The sequence below is a fragment of the Procambarus clarkii genome, chromosome 92 (genome assembly GCF_040958095.1).
Source record: "Procambarus clarkii isolate CNS0578487 chromosome 92, FALCON_Pclarkii_2.0, whole genome shotgun sequence".
NCBI lineage: Eukaryota > Metazoa > Arthropoda > Malacostraca > Decapoda > Cambaridae > Procambarus > Procambarus clarkii.
Genome location: NC_091241.1, coordinates 1,124,684 through 1,146,784, shown reverse-complemented (window position 1 = coordinate 1,146,784; position 22,101 = coordinate 1,124,684). Strand labels below are relative to the sequence as shown.

Genomic DNA, 22,101 nt, shown 5'->3' with positions numbered 1-22,101 from the left:
TTCAGCACTGTGCTTAGAGTTGTTGGGCATCGGCCCCTCCCCGGATTCGGATCCTTGTCCCTTCGGGTCCGTTCAGTTCCGTTCTTTCGGTGGGTACCTTTCTCCATTTCTACCCCCTTTTCTCTGGGGCGGGACTTCTCTGTCATGGAGGGGTCATGTTACTCTGTTATTGGGGTTTCTGCATGACTTTTGGTCCCGGGTGCGACTGCCTTTCGGAGCCTTCATGATATTGTTTGCTTCTGTGAGATCTCGGGGGTTGAGGAAGGTCTTCAATTTTTCCCGCATTATTGGAACATCTGTCGTCTTCCAGTGAGGCTTACCTCCGGTCATTTTTGGACTTGTTGATCTGCTTCCGTGCTTCTTGTTTTTTTATACTGTCTCATTCTTTTGTCATTTTATCTTCTCTCCGTGCTCTGTCTAGGCACTGCTAATATTTTGCGATACTCCTTGTTGGTGCCCTCTTCGCTGGGCAGGGTTGTGCGGTTCGGACTTCATGCGCCCTGCGCATACGCCGTGGGAGTTTGTTTTGTTGTGGATGGTGTACACAAGTGCTGGTGTTCCGCGTCCTTGTTCTCTCGGGTGCTTCGCCTCTCTCGCTCCTCTCGTTTCTCCAGTCCGTGCCCCATAGATGCTGGGGGATGTTCTGGATTGCCGTTATGGGGAGGACGCTGGGATTTCCCTGCATGTGGGTGTGGGGCTGCTCCTTTGCCTCTACCCTAATTTTCTTCCTGGGGCCTTCCTTGTTCGTCTGTGTTGTTTGTTACATGGTGGGTCATGGCCCCGTTTTTTCGTGGTCACTTTTTCCTTGCCTCTCTTACAGTGTCTGGGTTAGCCCTTCCATATACATTGGATTCTCAGTGCTTACCTAGATGTCCTTACCTAGCTGCGCTTGCCGGGGTTGAGCTTTGGCTTTTTGGTCCCGCTTCTCGGCTGTCGTTCGCCTGACATAGACATGGCCTCTGTGTTGTTGGTCCTGTCTTTTTAGTTCCTGTTGCTGCCTGTCTTCCTCGTTCCTCATCTTTCAATGCTCATGTCCCTCTCTGCTGGTGCCGGGGCTGTTTAACTAGTCCCTATGGATTGTTCTCCTGTATCTGCTTCAGGTCAATTGACCTGCAGGGTATTATGTGAGGGGTAGTTGGATTGTTTTGCTTGTCGGGTTACTCATCAGTGCTTCTTGACACCTACTGCTGCCTTGCGGTTCCCTTGCGGTTCCCTTGCGGTGTTCCCGAGGCTTGGCTTCCCCACAGCCTGGTCGTCGACCTGGTTGATACCTGGTTGATGGGGTTCTGGGAGTTCTTCTACTCCCCAAGCCCGGCCCGAGGCCAGGCTTGACTTGTGAGAGTTTGATCTACTAGGCTGTTGCTTGGAGCGGCCCGCAGGCCCTCCTCGTTGCTGGATTGGTCACACAGGCTGTTTGACGCTGCTGTGTGCAGCCTGCCGTATTGCTTACAGCCTGGTTGTTCAGGTACCTTTTGGAGGTATTGATCCAGTTCTCTCTTCGTCACTGTGAGGGGACGGCCTGTTTTGCCCCTTATGTGTTGTGGAGTCTCGGGCCTCTGATGTTGCTGGGATTCTCTCTGAGTAGGGGGCTAGGTTGGACTTTGTCCATATTCTGTTTCCTGCTTTTGCACCGCCCCTGTGTTTGGTTACTGTAATTCCTGGCTTGCCAGGTTTGGGTTCCTGTTTTCCTGGCTTACCCTGGCACTTGGCATTTTCCGGATCTTGAGGTGTCACTTCTCATGAGTCTTGCATCGGGATTTATTTATTTATTTATTTACTTATTTATATATATATAAGAAGGTACATTGGGATTGTGAGGATAAATAGGATAGTAATTACATTCTTGTAAAGCCACTAGTACACGCAGCGTTTCGGGCAGGTCCTTAATCTAAGAAAATTTTAAGTAGGTAAATACTTGCAAAATTTATGAAAATGATAAGTTACATAGCAAGAAAAAAAAATAAAAGATAAGAGGAAAATTGTAGGTATATTAAAGCACATAGGTAGCTCAGATTGATTGCAATGACAGCTTGAATGGTAGTTTAACAAAAATTAGTAGGCACAATACAGCATATGGCTATCACATAAAAGAAGACGGCAATGAACACAATGATAAAGTTGTTTGGGTTAAGTACATAAAGATTGGGAGATTGGGTAACACTAGATACAGAGCAAATTTAAAGCTCGTTGTAGGAAACTACGAAGATGAAATTAGTTATTTTTCTGGGGGGAGCCCCGTCGGCTCCCCGGAGCTATCCCAGGCTGATATGCTAATGTCAGACTTTGGCATCAGTCATGTGTATGGAGTTCTTAGGCCTACCGGGGACCACGGCCAGAACCGGGCCCCCTCAGAGAGGCAAGGGGAGCAATGGCCTATAGAAGCCCCCGTGTGGTTGGAAGCATTCTATATCTGCCATCGACCGGAACAGGCACCCAGAAAGGTAAGCGCCTCAAAACAAACCCCTATTCTGGTTAAAATTGCTACCAAAAACCGAACTAGTGGATAGAACTCCCCAACCGAAAACAAGCAAACTAGTGTGACGTCACACACCGCCGCGCCGCTGTCTGCGCAGCTCCCCCCTCCCCGGGAAGGGGAAGAGGGAGCCCCAGACCCCCCGCGCCGGCTACCCACACCTCAGTTCTTGAGGCTGATGCTATAGGCGATGGTCGTGTGCTCTGGCTCCGGTGTCGCTACTGCACTGTGCTTTGCGTGCGGTGTTAGTTTTGTGGGTGCGAGAGCCAGGAGTTATCTTCAGTACTCGGGCTGCATGCGCCTAGGGCTGCCTTCCCTAGGTGCCCTGTAAGTACTGCCCTTGGGGCTTGGGGCCACCTTCCACAGGCTCCTCGGGGTCTGCCTCTGCTGGTCCGTTTTACCTTTCGGTTTTTCGGCCGCCTGTTGGGCTCTTGGGTGTTCTGTTCTCCCTTGTTACCGGCAGGTAAGAGGCAGTTTGCACTGGTAGGGGCGCAGGGTGCTGCTCAGCTTGTATTTCCCGACATCGCGGCCGGCTCTGTTCCTTGGGGTTCGCTGTCCTCTTGCGGGGTTTTGTTTTTCTTTTTGTTTTTGCCTGGTGGGGGGTTCTGTCGTTTTATTCAGTTTGTTTTATTCAGTTTGTTTTTGCCCTTCCACTGTTCTCCTCGGTGGCGCCCCCTGCTAGGTCCCCGTGAGTGTACACGTCCCTGGGGTTCAGCTTTAGAAGTTTGCTTGGTAGTTTTGGGTGCCGGTTTGCAGCACCCTGCCTGGGACTACCTGAGCGCGAGTCCTCTTAAAGTAAACGCTCAGGACCCTGGGAATCCCCTAGGGAGCGCGTGGGTCCGATGGATGTGACCCCGGAGTCCCCACTCGCTGTGTGCGAGTTTGAGGGTTGCTCGGTCTCCTTGTCTCAGGGTGACCCTCATTGTTTTTGCCTCTGCCACCCTGCCTGTTGGGTCGGTGATACTTTCGACCCTGAGTCCTGTGAGTGTTGCTGCTTGCTTGTGACTCAATTTACCCAATCCTCTGATGATTCTATTCGGGTACAGGCGGCGCGTGCGTTGCAGTCTCGGTTTCGTCTGTTGCAACGCGCTCGGTTGGTTGCTTCCCCGGATGCCCCGGGGCTGCCCCGCTTTGCTTTTCGAGACCCGGACATGGGGGTGGGGGTCGCTTCGATCCTGGTTCAGTCTGCACCTCCTCATCCTTCCCCTTCTGTTCGTTCTGGTCCCCCCGCCCCTGCTTCCGGCCCCGAAGTGTCTGAGGGTTTTGGGGTCGGAGCAGGGGTTACTTGATCTCGAGACCTGGGCAGCTTCAGGGGGTGCCCCTTCCGGGGGGGGCGGCAGAGGCATTCGAGTCTTGTCTCCCAGCCGAAGCTTCAGGGTCTGACCAGTGGGCCCCCCTTCCTCCAGCTTTTCCGGCTGCTCCGTCCTTGTCTTGTGGGATCGGGGCTTGGGGAGAGGACTCGGCCTCGGGTCCTGTGGTGAAGGACCTCGAGGCTGGGGAGGGGCTGACTTGGAGGCCTTGGGCCCCGCTGGACCCCGCCTGGGTTTTTCTTCCCACTGAGCGGGGCTTATTGTTACAAGGAGTGGGGTTTTCTTTTCCCCCCTCTGCGTACGAGTTGGAGTTGGTGTCGGCCCCTCCCCGGGTTCGGTTCCGTGTTCCCCCGGGTACGTCGGTTCCGTCCTTCCGGAGGTTTTCGGCTTATCGCATCCAACCTGGTGTGGTGCGAGCGGCCTTTGCTGCTTACCTCCTGCGTGACCCGGATTATGCCTCGGAAATGGATCCGTCTACGTTCAGGTTTGGGACTTCGTTCCCTTTCTGGCTCCGTTACGAGGTTCCGGAGTCGTCCTGGCTAGCAGACTGCCCCTTGTTTGGTCTGAATTCCTGGCATTCCTTCTGTCGTTCCCGCACACTGGAGTGGCGGGAAGCTTCCACGGTGCCTCAGGTTTTCCTGGGGGGCGAACTTGAGTACCTGAATGAGTGCTTGTTTGCCCCTGCCCTTCCCCGCGATGTGGGCGTTATTCAGCTCCATGTGCAGGTTCCCTCCCTTTCGGCGGCGCTCGTTGCGGAGGACTTGCGCGCCCGGGGCCTTTTGGCTTCGGCCTTGCGGTTCTTTTCCCTCCTGGAGCTGTCTTCGGATTGGCTCGTGGAGGATGTGGGGATGCTTGGGTCCGTCCCGGGGTCCGGCACCTTGTCCTCGGCTGCGCGTTCGTCGGCTGCCTTGTTGAAGCTGTTCACACCGATTTTGCGGGATGCGGTTTCCCTGTTTTATGCTTCCCGTCTCGCGTGTCGGCAGGCGGTGCTGGGTTCCTCCATGGAATCTGCTTGGGCTCTGGCTCTTAGGTGTTCTTCACCTTTTTGTCCTCTTCTGTTTGAGGAGTCGGCCGTGGCGCAGTTTATTCAGGCTGCGTCGGCGGCTTGTCGTCCGATGTCGGACTTGTTGGTTTTCCGGGGGTCCCGGGGTGGGTCTTCCCGGAAAGGTCGTGCCAGGGCTCGGGGTTCCTCTCGTCGTGGTAGGCCTCTGGTGTTAGGCTCGGGGTTGGCTCCTCCTGCGGACCTTCCCTCGTCTGGTCGGCGCGGTGTTCGCGCTGTGCGGGGTTCTGGGTCTCGTAAGGGTCGCCGGCCCTTTCGCGGTTTGCCCCCTTAACGGGGCGATGGGGGGGCGGCTTGCACTGTTCGCCCGCGCCTGGTCCCACGATTCATGGGCCTTTCGGGTCGTGTCTCGCGGCCTGCGGTGGCGTTGGGTGGCCCCTCCCCCCTTTTGGGGGTTCGGGGCTGGCAGGGCAGGTTTCTTCCCCTGCGCTCTGTCGAGTCTTCTTGGAGTGGGTACGCTTGGGCGTCGTCGAAACGACGTCGTCCCTCAGATGGGTTTCCCGTCTGTTTCCGGTTCCGAAACGGGGCTGCGCGGACCTGCGGTTCATTCTGGACTTGTCCCGTCTGAACCCCTGGGTTCATTGCCCCTCCTTTCGGATGACTACGCTGTCTCAGGTTCGGCTCCTCATGGAGCCGGGAGCTTGGATGGTGTCCCTGGACCTCCGGGACGCTTATTGGCATGTCCCGATTCATCCGCGGTTCAGGGACTGGCTCGGTTTTGTTGTGGGGCGTCTGAGTTACTGCTTTCGTTGTCTCCTGTTCGGGTTGAACCTGGCACCTCGCGTGTTCACGCGCCTTACACGGGTTGTGGTGGCTCGTTTGCGTCTCCTAGGTGTTCGGGTGTTGGCCTACCTCGACGACTGGCTGGTTTGGGCTCCCAGCCATTCAGCTTGCTTGCTAGCCAGGGATTTGGTTCTTTCCCAGCTCGCCGAGTTCGGGTTCTTGGTGAACTGGAGGAAGTCCTATCTGGTTCCCTCTCAGGTTCGGACTTGGCTGGGTCTCGTTTGGGACTCTCGAACCGCCTCCTTGTCTCTCCCTCCGGAGTCTCTCCTGCGGCTGCGGTCCCGCCTTCGTCTGTTTCTGGAGGGCCCTCGGGTCACCCGGCGGTTGCTCGAGGGGCTGTGCGGGAGCCTGAACTTCGCGATGGTGGTTTACCCGCCGGGTCGGGTTTGGCTTCGACGGCTGTTCTGGTTCCTTCGGGGTTCCCCCTTCCACCTCTCTCGCGATCGCAGAGTTCGACCCCCGGGGGCCTTGCGTCGGTTGCTGCGTCACCGGCTTCCTCTTCGGGTTTTTCGGGGTTCAGTACATTGGCGCCTACCCGAGCCCTCGCTCGATGTGTACACAGATGCGTCGTCTCTCGGCTGGGGTTTTGTGACCAGTGCTCACCAGGCCGGCCAGGGGCGTTGGGATCCGTCCTTCCGTCGAGCTCACATCACGGTGCAGGAGTTCGCGGCAGTGTGGTTTGCTCTGGGGAGGATTCGGGTGGCCCGCGGATCGACGATTCGGCTCCATTCGGACTGCTCTCCGGTGGTTCATTGCCTGAACCGCGGGGGTTCAATGTGGTCCTTGTCTCTTTGGGGTTGGTCCCTTCGGGTGACTCGTCTGCTGAGTTCTCGGGGTTTGGCTCTCCTGGCAGTTCACGTACGGGGCGTGTCCAACGTCTTGGCCGACACCCTGTCTCGCTTCGTTCCCCTCTCCACGGAGTGGACGGTCGACAACGAGTCCTTCCGTTGGCTTTGCCGGACGTTCGGGCGCCCCGAAGTGGACCTCTTCGCGTCGGCGTGGTCGCGGCGTCTTCCCATTTATGCGGCGCCCTTCCCCGATCGCAAGGCCGTCGGGGTTGATGCCTTTCGGCTAGACTGGTCGAGGTGGGGGTTCCTGTACCTCTTTCCCCCGGTTCGGCTGTTGCTCCAGGTCCTGACTCGCTTAGAGACTTACCAGGGGAGAGTTGTCCTTCTGGCCCCTTGGTGGCCGGCCCAGCCTTGGTTTCAGGCGCTGGTTGCTCGGTGTCCGAACCCGAGGGTTTTCCCGCGGCTCCGCCTCTTTCAGCAGATCGGGCCGGTACGTCATGTGGCTGGTTCGATCTTCTCCTTGAGTCTTTGCGTATGGTTTTTTTTGACTCGAGTCTATCATCATCTCTATGGTGATCAGGTGGCCTCCTTGTTGGTGTCCCACCTGAGGGCTTCTTCTCGGCGGCAGTATGAAGTTTCCTGGCGGTCCTTCCGTTTCTTTTTGCGTCTTCGTCGTGTTAGTTCCCTGTCTGTTCGGGTGGTCTTGTCCTTCCTCTCGTGGTTGTTTCAGGACCGTCATCTTATGCCTAACACTGTCGCTTCGTATCGTGCGGCGTTGGCGGAGCCGCTTCAGCTTGCTTTCGGTATCGATGTTACGTCTGCGCCGTTTCGCAAGCTGTCTCGTGCATTGTTTCACCTCCGGCCTGCTCATGCGTCGCCTGAGCCGTCCTGGTCTTTGGACAGAGTGCTCGCTTTCCTTTCATCTCCTCGTTTCGTTGTGGCCCCTTCGGTCCAGGATTGTTTTTCCAAGGCACTTTTCTTGTTGGCTTTGGCCTCTGGCGGTCGGGTAGGGGAGCTTCATGCTTTCCTCCGGCACAGGGGTTTCTGCTCTTTTGGTCGTGGTGATTGTTTTGTTCGTTTGCAGCCATCTCCTTCTTTTCTGGCGAAGAATGAGACTGCTGCGTTCCGGAGGGGTCCATGGGTGGTTGATGCTTGGTTGGTCAGGCCGGGGGTGCATCATGTTTTGTGTCCAGTTGCGGCCCTTCGCCGTTATTTGCGCGCCACAGCTTCTGTGTCCGGGGACGCGCTGTGGGTTGATCCGGTTTCCCTTCTTCCCTGTTCACGGGTTCAGGTCTCTCAGGTCGTCCGCAGGGTTATTAAGTCCAGCCAGCCTGCGGTCTATCCCCGTGCCCATGACGTTCGTAAGTTCGCGGCTCTTGCTGCCGTCTTTGGGAATATGTCTTGGTCTGATATTCGGGCGCGGGGATTTTGGCGGTCGAACAGGGTCCTGGCTGCTTGTTACCTTGTGAATGTCCCTGGGCCTCGTCGGGCCTGTGTTGCTTTGGGTCGGCGGTTGCAGCCAGTTGTCTCGGCTTCGAGTTGAGGAGTGAGCGACGACCGCCTCCTGGGTAAGTCCCTCTTTTTTCTGTCTGTGGGTAGTTAGCTCCGGGGAGCCGACGGGGCTCCCCCCAGAAAACCAGCGTTGAATGTAATGAAACACCATTTTCTGGGTGAGTCCCGGAGGCTCCCTGGCATCCCTCCCTCCCTCCGGTCGGCGGTTTTTCGCGTTTTTGACATCCAGCCTCAAGAACCGAGGTATGGTAGCCGGCGTGGGGGATCTGGGGCTCCCCCTTTCCCCTTCCGGGGAGGGGGGAGCTGCGCAGACAGCGGCGCGGCGGTGTGTGACGTCACACTAGTTTGCTTGTTTTCGGTTGGGGAGTTCTATCCACTAGTTCGGTTTTTGGTAGCAATTTTAACCAGAATAGGGGTTTGTTTTGAGGCGCTTACCTTTCTGGGTGCCTGTTCCGGTCGATGGCAGACATAGAATGCTTCCAACCACACGGGGGCTTCTATAGGCCATTGCTCCCCTTGCCTCTCAGAGGGGGCCCGGTTCTGGCCGTGGTCCCAGGTAGGCCTAAGAACTCCATACACATGACTGATGCCAAAGTCTGACATTAGCATATCAGCCTGGGATAGCTCCGGGGAGCCTCCGGGACTCGCCCAGAAAATGGCGTTTCATTACATTCAACGCTGGTTTTTTGTTTCGTTTTTAAATGAGGCAAAAGTTTAACAGCTTTTCAATTCACCAGGGAGTGAGTTCCATAGACTAGGTCCCTTAATTTGCATAGAGTATTTACACGGATTAAGTTTGACCCTGGGAATATCAAAGAGATATTTATTTCTGGTGTGGTGATAATGGGTCCTATTACATCTGTCAAGGGAAAGTTTCAGTGCATGGTTTGCATTTAATAACAGGGTTTTTGTAAATGTAGTTGACACAAGAGAATGTGTGGAGGGAGTTAATATTTAGCAAGTTTAGGGATTTAAACAAGGGAGCTGAGGGTTGTCTGAAACCAGAGTTTGTTATTATTCTGATAGCAGATTTTTGCTGGATGATGATGGGCTTAAGGTGGTTTGCAGTGGTTGACCCCCCATGCACAGATACCATAATTAAGATAGGGATAGATTAGTGCATAATATAGTGAGAGGAGAGCAGAATTAGGAACATAATATCTTATTTTAGAGAGTATACTAACTGTTTTAGAGACTTTCTTAGTTATGTGTTGAATGTGGGTGCTGAAGTTGTCTCTTGTCTAGGAATAGGCCAAGAAACTTTCCATCATTTTTATTACTGATGTTAATGTTGTCTATCTGAAGCCGAATTGCATTCGATGATTTGACTCCAAATAAGATGTAGTAGGTCTTTTCTATGTTTAATGTTTGTTAGTTGACATCCATAAGTGGACTTTTTTTAATTCATTATTCACAACATTATTTAGTGTATGTGAGTTGGGGTCTGAATAGATGCGGGTAGTATCATCAGAAAACAATATAGGCTTAAGAATATTAGAGACATTAGGCAGCTCATTGATATACAGTGGCACCTCGGAATGCGAGTGTCCCTGTATGCGAGGTTTTCGGAAGACGAGCAGTATTTACTCCAAAAATTTGTCTCGGAAGGCGAGGGTTACTTCGGGACGAGAATTTGTTGATACGCGTACAGGCCGATCTAGCGCGTGGTGGTTCGGCGATCGTCGCCCCTCTGCCCCGCCGCCCCTCAGTTTACCATTGTCTCGTTCTCAGTGACTACCCCCACATCAATTCTTCTCGCGGATTTTCAGTGTTTTGTTGGATTTTAGGTGATTTTTCTATACAATTTGTTATTATATATCTCACCATGGGTCCCAAGAAAGCCAGTGGTAAGGATAAAGGCCAGAAAGCTCATGTGAGGATGACAATAGAGGAGAAACAAGAGATCATTCGGAAGCATGAGAACGGTACACGTGTTGTTGAACTTTGTAGGCAGTACAACAAAGCCACATCAACAATATGCACTATACTTAAGAAGAAAAATAAGATTATGGGTGCTAAAGTGGCAAAAGGAGTAAGAACATTAACGGCACAAAGACCACAAATACTTGAAGAAGTGGAAAAGTTGTTATTAATTTGGATACACGACAAGGAGTTGAGGGGTGATAGTGTTTCGGAGGCCATTATTTGTGAGAAAGACAGGGTATTGCATGAAGACCTTCTAAAGAAAACCCCTGCAATGAGTGATGCAGATACGAAAGAGTTTAAGGCAAGCAGGGGCTGGTTTGAAAAATTTAGAAAAAGAAGTGGTATCCACAGTGTAACAAGGCATGGGGAGGCAGCCAGCTCAGACAAACCAGCCGCTGGACGATTTATTGACGAATTTAAAGAGTTTGCAGAGGCTGAGGGATACCTACCGCAACAAGTGTTTAATTGTGACGAAACAGGACTGTTTTGGAAAAGAATGCCTAAGAGGACATACATTACCAAGGAGGAAAAATCCTTGCCTGGACACAAGCCTATGAAAGATAGGTTTACGCTTGTGCTGTGTGGAAATGCGAGTGGCGATTTGAAAATTAAACCCTTGCTAGTGTATCATTCTGAAAATCCAAGGGTTTTCAAACAGTATAATGTGCAGAAAACCCATTTGTGTGTGATGTGGAAGTCTAATAAAAAAGCATGGGTGACTAGGCTTATTTTTTCGGAGTGGGTGAATGAAGTGCTGTGCCCTGCCATAGAAAAATATCTGCAGGAGAAACAATTGCCACTCAAAGCCGTGCTTCTCCTTGACAATGCTCCTGCTCATCCTCCAGGCTTGGAAGATGATTTGTTGCCTAGATACAATAAATTCCTCACAGTTAAATTCCTTCCTCCTAACACCACTCCTCTAATTCAGCATATGGACCAGAAAATCATAGCGAATTTTAAGAAACTTTATGAAAGGGCACTTTTCCGGAAATGTTTTGAAGTGACTGAAGCCACAAACCTCACCCTCAAAGAGTTCTGGAGAGAGCATTTTAACATTTGTAGTGCTTTAAAACTCGTTGACAAAGCCTGGCAAGAAGTGACTCAAAGAACCCTGATCTCTGGCTGGAGAAAATTGTGGCCTGAAGGTGTGAGAGAACTAGACTTTGAGGGGTTTGAGCCTATAAATGATGCGCCTATTGTTGAGGAAATTGTTAGTCTAGGCCAGCAAATGGGCTTGGAATTGGATGGTGATGATGTGGAGGAGTTGGTGGAAGAACACAACGAAGAACTGACCACCGAAGAACTCCTAGCCCTTCAACAGGAACAGCAAGCCAACGCAGCAGCGAATGATTCTGCAGTGGAGGAGGAGGTGGCAGCAACACCAGTGAATGTCCCTTCTGCAGTAATTAAGAAGGTGTGTCAGATGTGGGAAGAGATTCAAACAACTATTGAACAGACTCACCCAGAGAAAGCTGTAGTAGGCCGTTGTCTTAATCTTTTCAATGACAATGTGATGCCTTACTACAAAGACAGCTTGCGAAGAAGGTAAAAGCAAGCTTCCATGGACAGATTTGTGGTGAGGAAATCGAGCAGTGAGCCTCAACCAGGACCTAGTGGCACTCAGGTAAAACGTCCCAGGGAGAGCACACCAGAAAGGTCCTCACTGCCTGATGTGATTATGGAAGGGGACTCCCCTTCCAAACAGTAACTCCTCTCCTCCTCCCCCCTCCTCACCATCTTCCATACGCCTACAGCACTCGACAGCAAGGTAAGTAATAACTGGAACATAGTTTTGTAGGTTTATTTAGATGAATTAGGTAAATTAGGTATAAAAATTTAGTTTGATGTGGGGTTTTTGGGGTAGTCAGGAACGGATTAATTCATTTCCCTTTATTTCTTATGGGGAAATTAACTTCGGAATGCGAGTTTTCGGAATGCGAGGCGTCTCCAGGAACGGATTAAACTCGTATTCTGAGGTATGCCTGTATAAGAAATAGCAGAGGTCCTAAGATGCCGCCTTGTGGCACTACAACGGTTATTGGTAGAGTGGAAGAGGTTGTATCATTGATGGTTACACATTGGTGTCTGTCACTAAGATAGGATCACATGTAGTCAAGGGCAAGGCCTCGGATTCCATAATGCTGGAGTTTAAATAAGAGGTAGTTGTGATTAACAGTATCAAAGGCTTTTCTTAGGTCAATGAAGAGTCCAATCGGAAACTCATTTTTGTCAAGGGTTGAGTAGATTACGTCAAGGAGACTAATGATTGCATCATTGGTGCTCTTTTGGGATCGGAAGCCAAACTGGCAGGGGCTGAGTATGTTGAATTTTATGAGGTAGGAATAGAGCTGTTTGTAGATAATTTTTTCAAATAATTTTGATAGAATAGGTAGATTTGATATTGGTCTATAATTGTTTGTCTGCCGGATTGCCTCCTTTATGGACTGGTGTTACTCTTGCTTTTTTAAGGATATCAAGGAAGGTGTGACACTATAGATTTGTTGAACAGTAGAGCTATGGGTGGGGCAAGGGCATGGGTGGCACTCTTGTATACAGTGGACGGAATTTCCTTGGTGTTCCCTGCCTTCTGTGCTTCCTGGGGCCTTCCTTGTTCATTTGGGTTAATGGTTGCAAGGGGGGTCCTGGCCCCGTTTTTTGTAGTCTTATCTGGGTCACTCTTTCCTTGCACGTCTTGCAGTACCTGGCTTAGCCCTTCCATATACATTGGATTCTCTGTAAGGTACTTACCTAGTTGTCCTTAACTAGTTGTGTTTGCGGGACTTGTTCTGGTTTTTTGGTCCTGCTTCTCACCTGTCATTCGCTCACGTGCAGGTTCCTGGACCTGCTGGGCTCTATCGTATCTTTGCTTGAAGCTGTGTGTTGTGGGGACCTCCACCAAATCGCTTCTTCATGCGTTCCGCTTGTCTTCTACTCTGACGCTGCAATACTTCATTCCCCATGTCTCTTTGGCTCGTTTGAGCTCTCATTCCACCAGTGTCCCCTGGTGCATGTGCCCCTGGGGTCCCGTAGTCGGTCTTTCTCTACCTTATCCCTTCCTTTGGGAATCTTAAATGTAGTGTTCATCTTCTTGCGGCTCATACTCCTTGGTTTGGGTACTGGTCTGGTGGCGTACCTTTGCACCTTTTTCCGTATTCTCATTTTATCCTACACATGGTTGTGTGGTTTTCTTTGTGCCTTTTGACTCTCCTCTTGCTAGGTACGGGTTCCATCTCATCCTTTGCCGGCTTGGGTTTCCGGCTCTGCTGGCTCCGTGGTCGCACCCGAGATCTTCCCGCGGCTCCGCTCTTCCTAGGCTCGATTGGCACATGGCGGGGCCGGTTCAGTTCTGCCTTGAGTCTTTCACCTTCTGTTGATGGTCGGGTGGCTTCGTTGATGGTGTCCCACCTGCATGCTTCTTCTTGGCGGCAGTGTGGGGTTTTTGGCGGTCCTTCGTTTTCCTTCTTCCCTTCTTCGGTAGCTGCGTTTGTTGGTGTGGTCTTGTCCTTCTCTTGTGGAGGTTTGGGGCCCGTCCTCTTGCCCCATACTGTCGCCTCACATCGTGCGGCGCTGGCAGAGCCGCTTCTGTTTGTTTTCATTATTGATGTACTTCTGTGCCGTTTCGCAAGCTGTTTCGTGCATTGTTTCACCTCCGGCCTGCTCTTGCGCCACCTGAGCCATCCTGGTCATTGACCAGAGTATTCTTTTCTTCTCCTTGGTTTGTTGTGGCCCCCGTCGGTTCAGGATTGGTCTCAAAGGCTCCTTTTCTGTTGGCATTGACCTCCGGGGGTCGGGTTGGGGGATTCATGCTCTCTTTCGGCGCAGGGGGTTTCTGCTCTTTTGATCTTCGTGTTGGTTTTGTTCATCTGGAGCCGTTTCCTTCTTTTCTGGCGAAGAATGAGACTGCTGCTTTCCGGAGGGGTCCCTGGGTTGTTGATGCTTGGTTGGTTAGGCCGGGGATGCATCATTTTTGTGTCCGGTGGCAGCTCTTCGCCGTTTTTGCGCGCCACGGGTTCTGTGTCCGGGGACGTGGTATGAGTTGATCCGGTTTCCCTTCTTCCCTGTTCGCAGGTGCAGTTCTCTCAGATTGTCCACGGAGTTCTTCAGGCTAGCCAGCCTGCAGTCTATCCCCGTGCCCATAATGTTCGTAAGTTCACTGCTCTTGCTGCTGTCTTTTGTACCATGTCCTGGGCTGACATTCGGGCGCAGGGCTTTTGACGGTTGAACAGGGTCCTGGCTGCTCGTTGCCTCGTGCACGTCCTGGTGCCTCATCGGGCCTGTGTCGTTTTGGGTCGGCGGTTGCAGCCAGTTGTCTCGACTTCGTGTTGTGGAGTGAGCAACGACTGCCTCCCAGGTAAGTCCCAAAGTGTTTCCTCTGTGTATGGTTAGCTCTGGGGAGCCAAAGGGGCTCCCCCCAGAAAACCAGCGTTGAATGTAATGAAACCCCATTTACTGGGTGAGACCTGGAGGTTCCCCGGCATCCATCCCTTCCCCCCGGTTGGCATTTTTTTTGTGTATTTTGACATCCAGCCTCAGAACTAACAGGTGGATAGCCGGTGTGAGGGGTCTGGGGTTCCCCCTTCCCCCTCCCGGGGAGGGAGGAGCTGCCCAGACAGCGGCGCGGGCAACGTGTGATGTCATGATCGTTTGCTCATTCTTTTAGGGGAGTTCAGATAGATACAAGTAGATATACTTGTTCGGCTTTTGGTAGCAATATTTTCACCAGAATAGGGGATTGTTTAGGGATGCTTACTTTTCTGGGTGCCTGACCCGGTCGATGGCAGACATACAGTAGAATGCTTCCAACCACACGGAGGTTTCTATAGGCCATTGCTCCCCCTGCCTCTTCTGGCGAGGCAGAAGGTTCTGGCTCGTGGTCTCCGCTAGGCCCATAGAACTCTATACACATGACAGATGCCAAAGTCTGACATTCGCATATCAGCCTAGTAAGCTGTGGGGAGCTTCCAGGTCTCACCCAGAAAATGGCATTTTATTACATTCAACGCTGTTTTTTTTTGTACATATAAGGAAATTAATTTCTAGTTATGAGTACGGTATGTAGATATAATTTTAAATAGAAACCATTAAAATTAATTTGATGTACTTTACATCAAAGTGTACTTTACACTTTTGATGAACCATAAAATGGAAGGTGATGGAAACATAAAAAAATTTTCATTGAGAATAATGAGTATTAGTTGAAACAGAAGCAGAGGATGGATGGGTTCTTGTTGAATTTTATTGAAATAAGGATTTAATTTAAGTGTGTTTGCATATTATTTTTGTCAAGTTATGTGGGGTCCTTCGTAATACAGTGCACTCTTATGCTAAAAAGAGAAAGATAAAACAATGAGAATGTTTTAGAATGGCAATAGGGCAGACCTGCAATACATGGCAAAAACATTGATATTAGTACAGTAGAAGGTGAGGTAAATGCTATTTTAGTATTGTGCGAATATAAAAATATGTTAGTTTGACAATTATCACAATTGAATTTCAGATTGGTCGTCGTGGGGGAGCAGGTCCAGTACCAGGCCTTGGTAATATACCAAGCATGGGTGTGAGTGTTCCAGGAATGCCAGGAGCTGGATCGCCAGGGTCCTCTGGCTTTACCTTTACACAGGATCAACATATGCGCATTATCCTGGGCACTCGATCTCCTGAGCCGCGCCCTCGTCGCAACGGTATAGTGACAAATCCAAGCCTTAAGGCTGCGCATGCCAAGGCTGCTCACCTTTTAAGGAATGGTCTAAGTGGCCGCCCAAGACCACCACCAGCCAGACCAAACGGTCTCCCGCTCAAGAAAGAAACTCCACTATGACCGTATGTATCTTAAATTATATTTTTTACATGATAGAATAAGATGTTACAAATATAATAATGAAAAATATAATTTCCATTTATTTGTGTAGGTCACATGCAGGATACAGTTGTGGAGTGTGGGTGAGCACCACATTCAGTGCAACCAAAAAGGCACCTCTCCTCACTTTCTAAATTATTTTGAGTGGGTCATTAGTATTTGAAAAATGAAGGTTTGCTGTAATCATTTTCATGGGTTCTTCTACAGATACACTACAGTATTACTGATGGCCTAATTTTGAACAAGAATAACATCAGTTTACCTATTTAGAGATACAACTTGAAAAATCAAAGCTAAAAGAAACTTGATTCCAAAAAGTACAAAATGGTGATTGGTGATTCATTCATCTTTGGCTCACTATTTTTTTTCTGTAGAAAGCCTGTGTAGTCTTTCGATATTTTTAGGGATTTTTATCCTCATGCTTTAGGGGTGTCCCATGCTGGAAGATTTCTTTCTATAAGATCTAGTGTGAGATGGCTTCATCCTTCAGTGAATGGTGCCTTGGCATGGTGAGGGGGGGGGGGCCTCTTGTGTGATGCCCGTGGGTAGGAAGGGTGGCTCCCGCTCCCCCCTCTCCTGCCTGCTGTGATGGTGCACAAGCTAAATATGTCCCCATTTGTTGGGTGTTTATGGAGATCTGTGCACGCCCTTATACTTACCTAGTTGTGCTTGCAGGGGTTGATCTCTGGCTCCTTAGTCCCGCCTCTCAACTGTCAACTAATGTACAGGTTCCTGAGCCTACTGGGCTCTATCATATCTACAATTGAAGCTGTGTATGGAGTCAGCCTCCACCACATCACTTCCTAATGCAGTCCATTCTAATGCTTATGTCCTTTCATCTGGGAGCTTATCCTACTCTGGGGTTGCGGCTCCTGGGTGGGGCAACATGCATCTTTGATGAGGGGTTGGGGGAAAAATGGGAGGTACTGTGTGGTCCACCTGACTCAATCAGCTCATCTGGTTAGCCCTACCTCGTTAGACATTGGGTCAAGTGGGTATTATAGGGATTTTATCCCGATTGATCCCTGGGATGCTGTTCGGCCCTGCAATGGTGACCCACATATATTATTCTGGTTCCTCTTGAGGTTGCTTGCTCTTGTGCTAGTGCTTTCCATGTGGGCACTGTCAAGGTTCACCCCCTTCCTACCTATGGTTGGGGTCGTCCCATGGGTCTTCGCCCCTCAGTACCAGACGCCACTGCTCGCCCTGGGGCACCCCCAGTCAACTAAGGGCTGGCCTTATATATACCCCTAGCGAGTGGAGAGGTTCAAGTCTACCTGTGACACACCTGAATCTGCCCGTCTTGACACTGGGACCCCCTCTCTTTTATATCTGGTCGCCAGCTGGGTGTTTATACTTGTGTCCCAGCAACACGTCAGTGGTCTCATTAGTTATCTTAATTTAAGGATGCAATCTCATGTGCAATGCAAGGTGACGCCAACGGTTTCACTCAAGATAGCCCTAGAGAATGGAAGCTCACTCAAACACATAGGTAAGATTAAAAATTTACTGAAGAAAAATATATAAACTTGTATATGGAAATAATCAGGTAGAAATTTCCGATGGCGGCAAGCTTCTCTCGTCGCGTCTCTGGCAACACGGTCAGCTGACTGGGTCCAACTGTCAGACCGGCGGGGGGACACCTCGCGCCTCTGGCAACACTATCAGCTGGATGATTCAAAATTCGTTTCTGGCTTCTTGAGAACCAGCTACTATTCCCAGATACACTAACGTCACCGCATCTACGTACTTATGTTCCACCACCAATTTACGCCTACATGAGCTCCTTGGCTCCTAGCCTAACAGTATCACATAGACAATAAATGGTAACATTTGGGGTAACAATAAATGGTAATGAGGTTGGTAGTTGGTGAGGGAGGGGAAGAACACGTGAGCACGAGCTCTGTGAAAAACAATATATATCTCGGGATATTTCAGTGATACAGGAACTAAACACAGTCAGATATCTCATAAAGTGTGTCTCAACTTATTAAACAATATACCATAATGATTGACATCCGACTTGTGTGCTTTAAGGAAATAACAAGTGAATTTCGTGTGGAGTTCACCTAGTGGTGCCAGAACCCACCCCATAGACCCACGTCCCATGTGCCCACCGTGTGTGTGTGCTTACTAGCAAATTGGTTTCCAACAAGTGTAATAGGGGAATATGGATCGAGAAATTTGTAATAGAGAAAGTGAATACTATTGCAAGTCGCAAATAAAGCAGAAAATCCTTTATTGTAATACAGGCGAATTAATATATCAGTGTTATAATTCAAGTAACTGGCAACTGACGGCCTCCAGCCGTGGCCTGGAACAACAACGTGTCAACTGTACAGCCTCTGGGAGCCTCACCCTCGACCGTGCGATAAGTACTGACCATACAGTAGAACAAATAAACATATATATTATTACAAATATACGGTATACATATAATATTATAAATATACATATATATACAACAAAACAAGGCAAAATGGGAGTAAATAAACAAATTTGTGGCCACTGTAACAACTCCTTAAAGTCGAAGACAACGGGAATTGAATTTTATATCTGTAAGAATAGATTTCACTCGGCTTGTACAGGAGTGAGTAACACCACGGCACAAAGAGCTGGCCACTTGCTCTGGGTGTGTAAAAATGACCTGCCAGCTTGGAATATCCTAAAAAACCTTCTAGATAACATGACGCATGAACGGAAAACATCGTTCATTGAAAGCCTACCAGCCATCCAGAAGGAGTGGGAAAGGAACAACAACAATTCTAATATACCAGGGGGGGAGGCTATAGTCAGGGATGAAACTGAAACTTAAGCTTGTATGGTGAGTAAAGGCACAAAGACGTAGGACCTCACACAGTCAGCTGATAGCTGTTGCCCTCAAGGCCAGGCGCACTAATATTTCTCCTCCAACAATACTGTGTGGTGTTATTACGCTATATATCTTATATACAGATGTTATATACAAGTATTTACATGTTTTGTTCACCATAACTGTACATCTAAGCTTGTATGGTGAGAAAAGGCACAAAGACGTAGGACCTCACACAGTCAGCTGATGGCTGCCGCCCTCAAGGCCAGACGCACTAATATTTCTCCTCCAACAATACTGTGTGGTGTTATTACGCTATATACACACATTATATATAAATATCTACCTGTTTTATTCACCATACTTGTACAAATAAACTGGTATGGTGCCCAAAGACCATCGTGGTAACCAGTAAACAACACCGTCGTCTACACGGTGGCGTCGTGCAGACGACGCCACCGCCCTCACCAAAATGGCGGCTCCAAACCTTCTCTTGCTGTTTATACTCTCTATACACACGTTATATATAAGTATCTACATTTGTGTTCACCATAGCGAACCACTAAGCTGGTATGCTGAGTGCAGTCAATAAAAGGTGGCCACACACAGTCAGAAGACATCGCCACCACCCTCCCTCCCACAGCATTACTCCTCCCTGCATGGTGCACAGCGCTAAATATCACCACAATCCTGCTATTATCAGAACCCTGGTCAGTTTTATCACAGTCAGGGGTCTTCTGTAATAATATCATCGCTACATAATAGCATGAACAAGTATATTTTGGCATTTTTAGGCGATGCTGTGGTCACAAGCTGAACAGCAGTGCTGTTAGCTCATGTTTCGTGCATCAGGCTTGGTTGCTCACTCAATACTGAGGCCAATAACACCCGGGATTTTGGCCCACAATTTTAAAAAAAAATGGCGTCTGTTTACAAGAGCCCTGATGGTGTGGTGAACCCTGTGTATCCGCGGGCTGTTTAAATCTTGCGTAGTACTCCAACACATCATATGACGTGATGTGCAGTTGACTGGAACAACGTCCAACACGTCATATGACGTGATGCACACTTTAAGGGTTAAATCCCTAAACTTGCTAAATATTAACTCCCTCCACACATTCTCTTGTGTCAACTACATTTACAAAACACTGTTCTTAAATGCAAACCATGCTCTGAAACTCTCCCTGGACAGATGTAATAGGACCCATTATCACCACACCAGAAATAAATATCTCTTTGATATCCCCAGGGTCAAACTTAATCTGTGTAAACACTCTATGCAAATTAAGGGACCTAGTCTATGGAACTCACTCCCAAGTGAATTGAAAAGCCGTCAAACTTTTGCCTCATTTAAAAACAAAACAAAAAAGTACCTAATTTCATCTTCATAGTTTCTTACACTGAGCTTTAAATTTGCTCTGTATCTAGTGTTACCTAATCTCCCAATCTTTATGTACTTAACCCAAACAACATTATCATTGTGTTCATTGTTGTCTTCTTTTATGTGCTAGCCATATGCTGTATTGTGCCTACTAATTTTTGTCAACTACCATTCAAGCTGTCATTGCAATCAATCTGAGCTACTTATGTGCTTTAACCCTTAAAGTGCGCATCACTTCATATGAAGTGTAAATCGTTTTACAATACAATACAATACAATACAATTTTATTTAGGTAAGGTACATACATACAATAAATATTTACAAGGATTGTTTAACTTATAGGTATAGCTAGTACATGCAATGCCTAAAGCCACTATTACGCAAAGCGTTTCGGGCATAGGTTACCAGTCAACTGCGCTTCACTTCATATGAAGTGTATGGGTACCGCGCACGATTTGAATGGCCCGCGGTGTAGCTGGGGGTCCCATACGCTGCCCAGGGGCTCTAGTAAACAGCGGCCATTTTGAAAAAAATTCCAGCTCACGATCCGATGGCATGGGAGGCCTCAGTTTAGCGAGAGTCACCATGGCGAGCGCACGGTCAAACGCCTCACGGGCACGCACCACTCAGTCCCTCACCCCAGAGCAAATAGCCCACGAATTATTCTCTGAAGGTGAAGAAAGTGTGTTTGACGATTCAGACAACGATGAGGATTATACACAGTTGTCGGGTGATAGTAGCAGCAGCAGTGAAAGTGAGAATGACCGCCATGCCATGGCGAGGCCTATACGCTCTCCCATGCCTCCTCGCCCATTTTCTACCCCAATTCTACCACGACCTCACAGTTCCTGTGGATATTTTCTGTTTGAGGGTGACGAGTCAAAGGGAGGTGACTCCTTTTCTGGGTTTAGTGACTCAGATCAAAGTTTTATTGAGCCTGTGGCTGGTACCAGTGGTGTAACTGGGCGAGAAATTGTTGCGTCAGCAGCATCTCGCCCGGCCAAGCGCCACCGCATGGCACCACATGAGGGACCAAGACCCTCGTGTTCACGTGCATCCACCTCACGTGCATCCACCTCACGTGCATCCACCTCACGTGCATCCACCTCACGTGCATCCACCTCACGTGCATCCACCTCAAGTGCATCCACCTCAAGTGCATCCACCTCACGTGCACCCACCTCACGTGCACGTAGCCGCCGTGCTTCTCGCAGACGGTATTCAGCTCCTGGTCGCCGGTATGCATCGCTTCCTCGCCGTCTTTCCTCTGCATCTCGCAGGACGCCTGGTGTACTTGAGTGGAGTGATGGTGACGATTTTATTCCTAATATTCCTCACTTTGACGATAAAGATGTAGGGATTACAAACCTTTTCCCTAATCAAGGTGAGGACATGGCTGAGATGGAATATTTTACAGCATTCTATGATGAACAACTCATGGAATACATTGTACACCAAACGAACCTGCATGCTGCTTACCTGATTGAGAGGGAAATCACAGAATTTTCACGACTGCAGCGTTGGAAAAATACCACAGTGGCGGAAATGTATGTGTTTTTGGCACTCTGTTTGTTGATGAAGCACTGTCACAAACATGCAATAAATGACTATTGGAGCATGGACAAGACAATACCAACACCTTTATTCGGGAAATATATGTCACGAGACAGGTTTCAGATACTCCTCAGGTGTCTACATTTTGGAAGTGTTCAGGACCGAACACCTGATGATAGACTGTGGCGAGTGAGGCACTACATGAACGATGTTATTGGAAAATTCAGAGATTTTTACGTACCAGCACAGAAGCTGGTGGTTGATGAATCTCTCATACTTTTCAAGGGACGTGTTCCATTCAAACAGTACATTCCCTCAAAACGAAACCGATTTGGCCTGAAATTTTTTGTTCTTTGTGATTGTGAGACAGGATACGTGTTACACATGATTCTGTACTCGGCTAGTGATGTAGACATTCCCGGTAACGACGAACATGGATTCTCGGGGAGTGTAGTGAAGACCATCATGGCTCCGTGGATGAACAAAGGACACATTTTATACACAGATAATTACTATACAAGTCCCTTGCTAGCTCGGTTCTTGCTAGAAAATAGAACTGGATTGGTTGGTACAGTAAAGCCACAACGAAGGGAAATGCCTGTGTTTGACAACGACATTGCAGTTGGTGAGTGTCAGAGAAGGAA

General features: G+C 49.3%; 1 protein-coding gene across 1 annotated transcript in view; it reads left to right on the top strand.

Moving 5' to 3' along the window:
• Nucleotides 1–22,101, top strand: part of LOC123775178 (ankyrin repeat domain-containing protein 50) — a 217,066-nt gene that overhangs the window by 174,158 nt on the left and 20,807 nt on the right. The window contains exon 6 of the mRNA XM_045770131.2: nucleotides 15,350–15,672. Coding sequence (XP_045626087.2) covers nucleotides 15,350–15,670 — 321 coding nt within the window. The 3' untranslated portion in view covers nucleotides 15,671–15,672. The remainder of the gene's footprint in view (nucleotides 1–15,349; nucleotides 15,673–22,101) is intronic.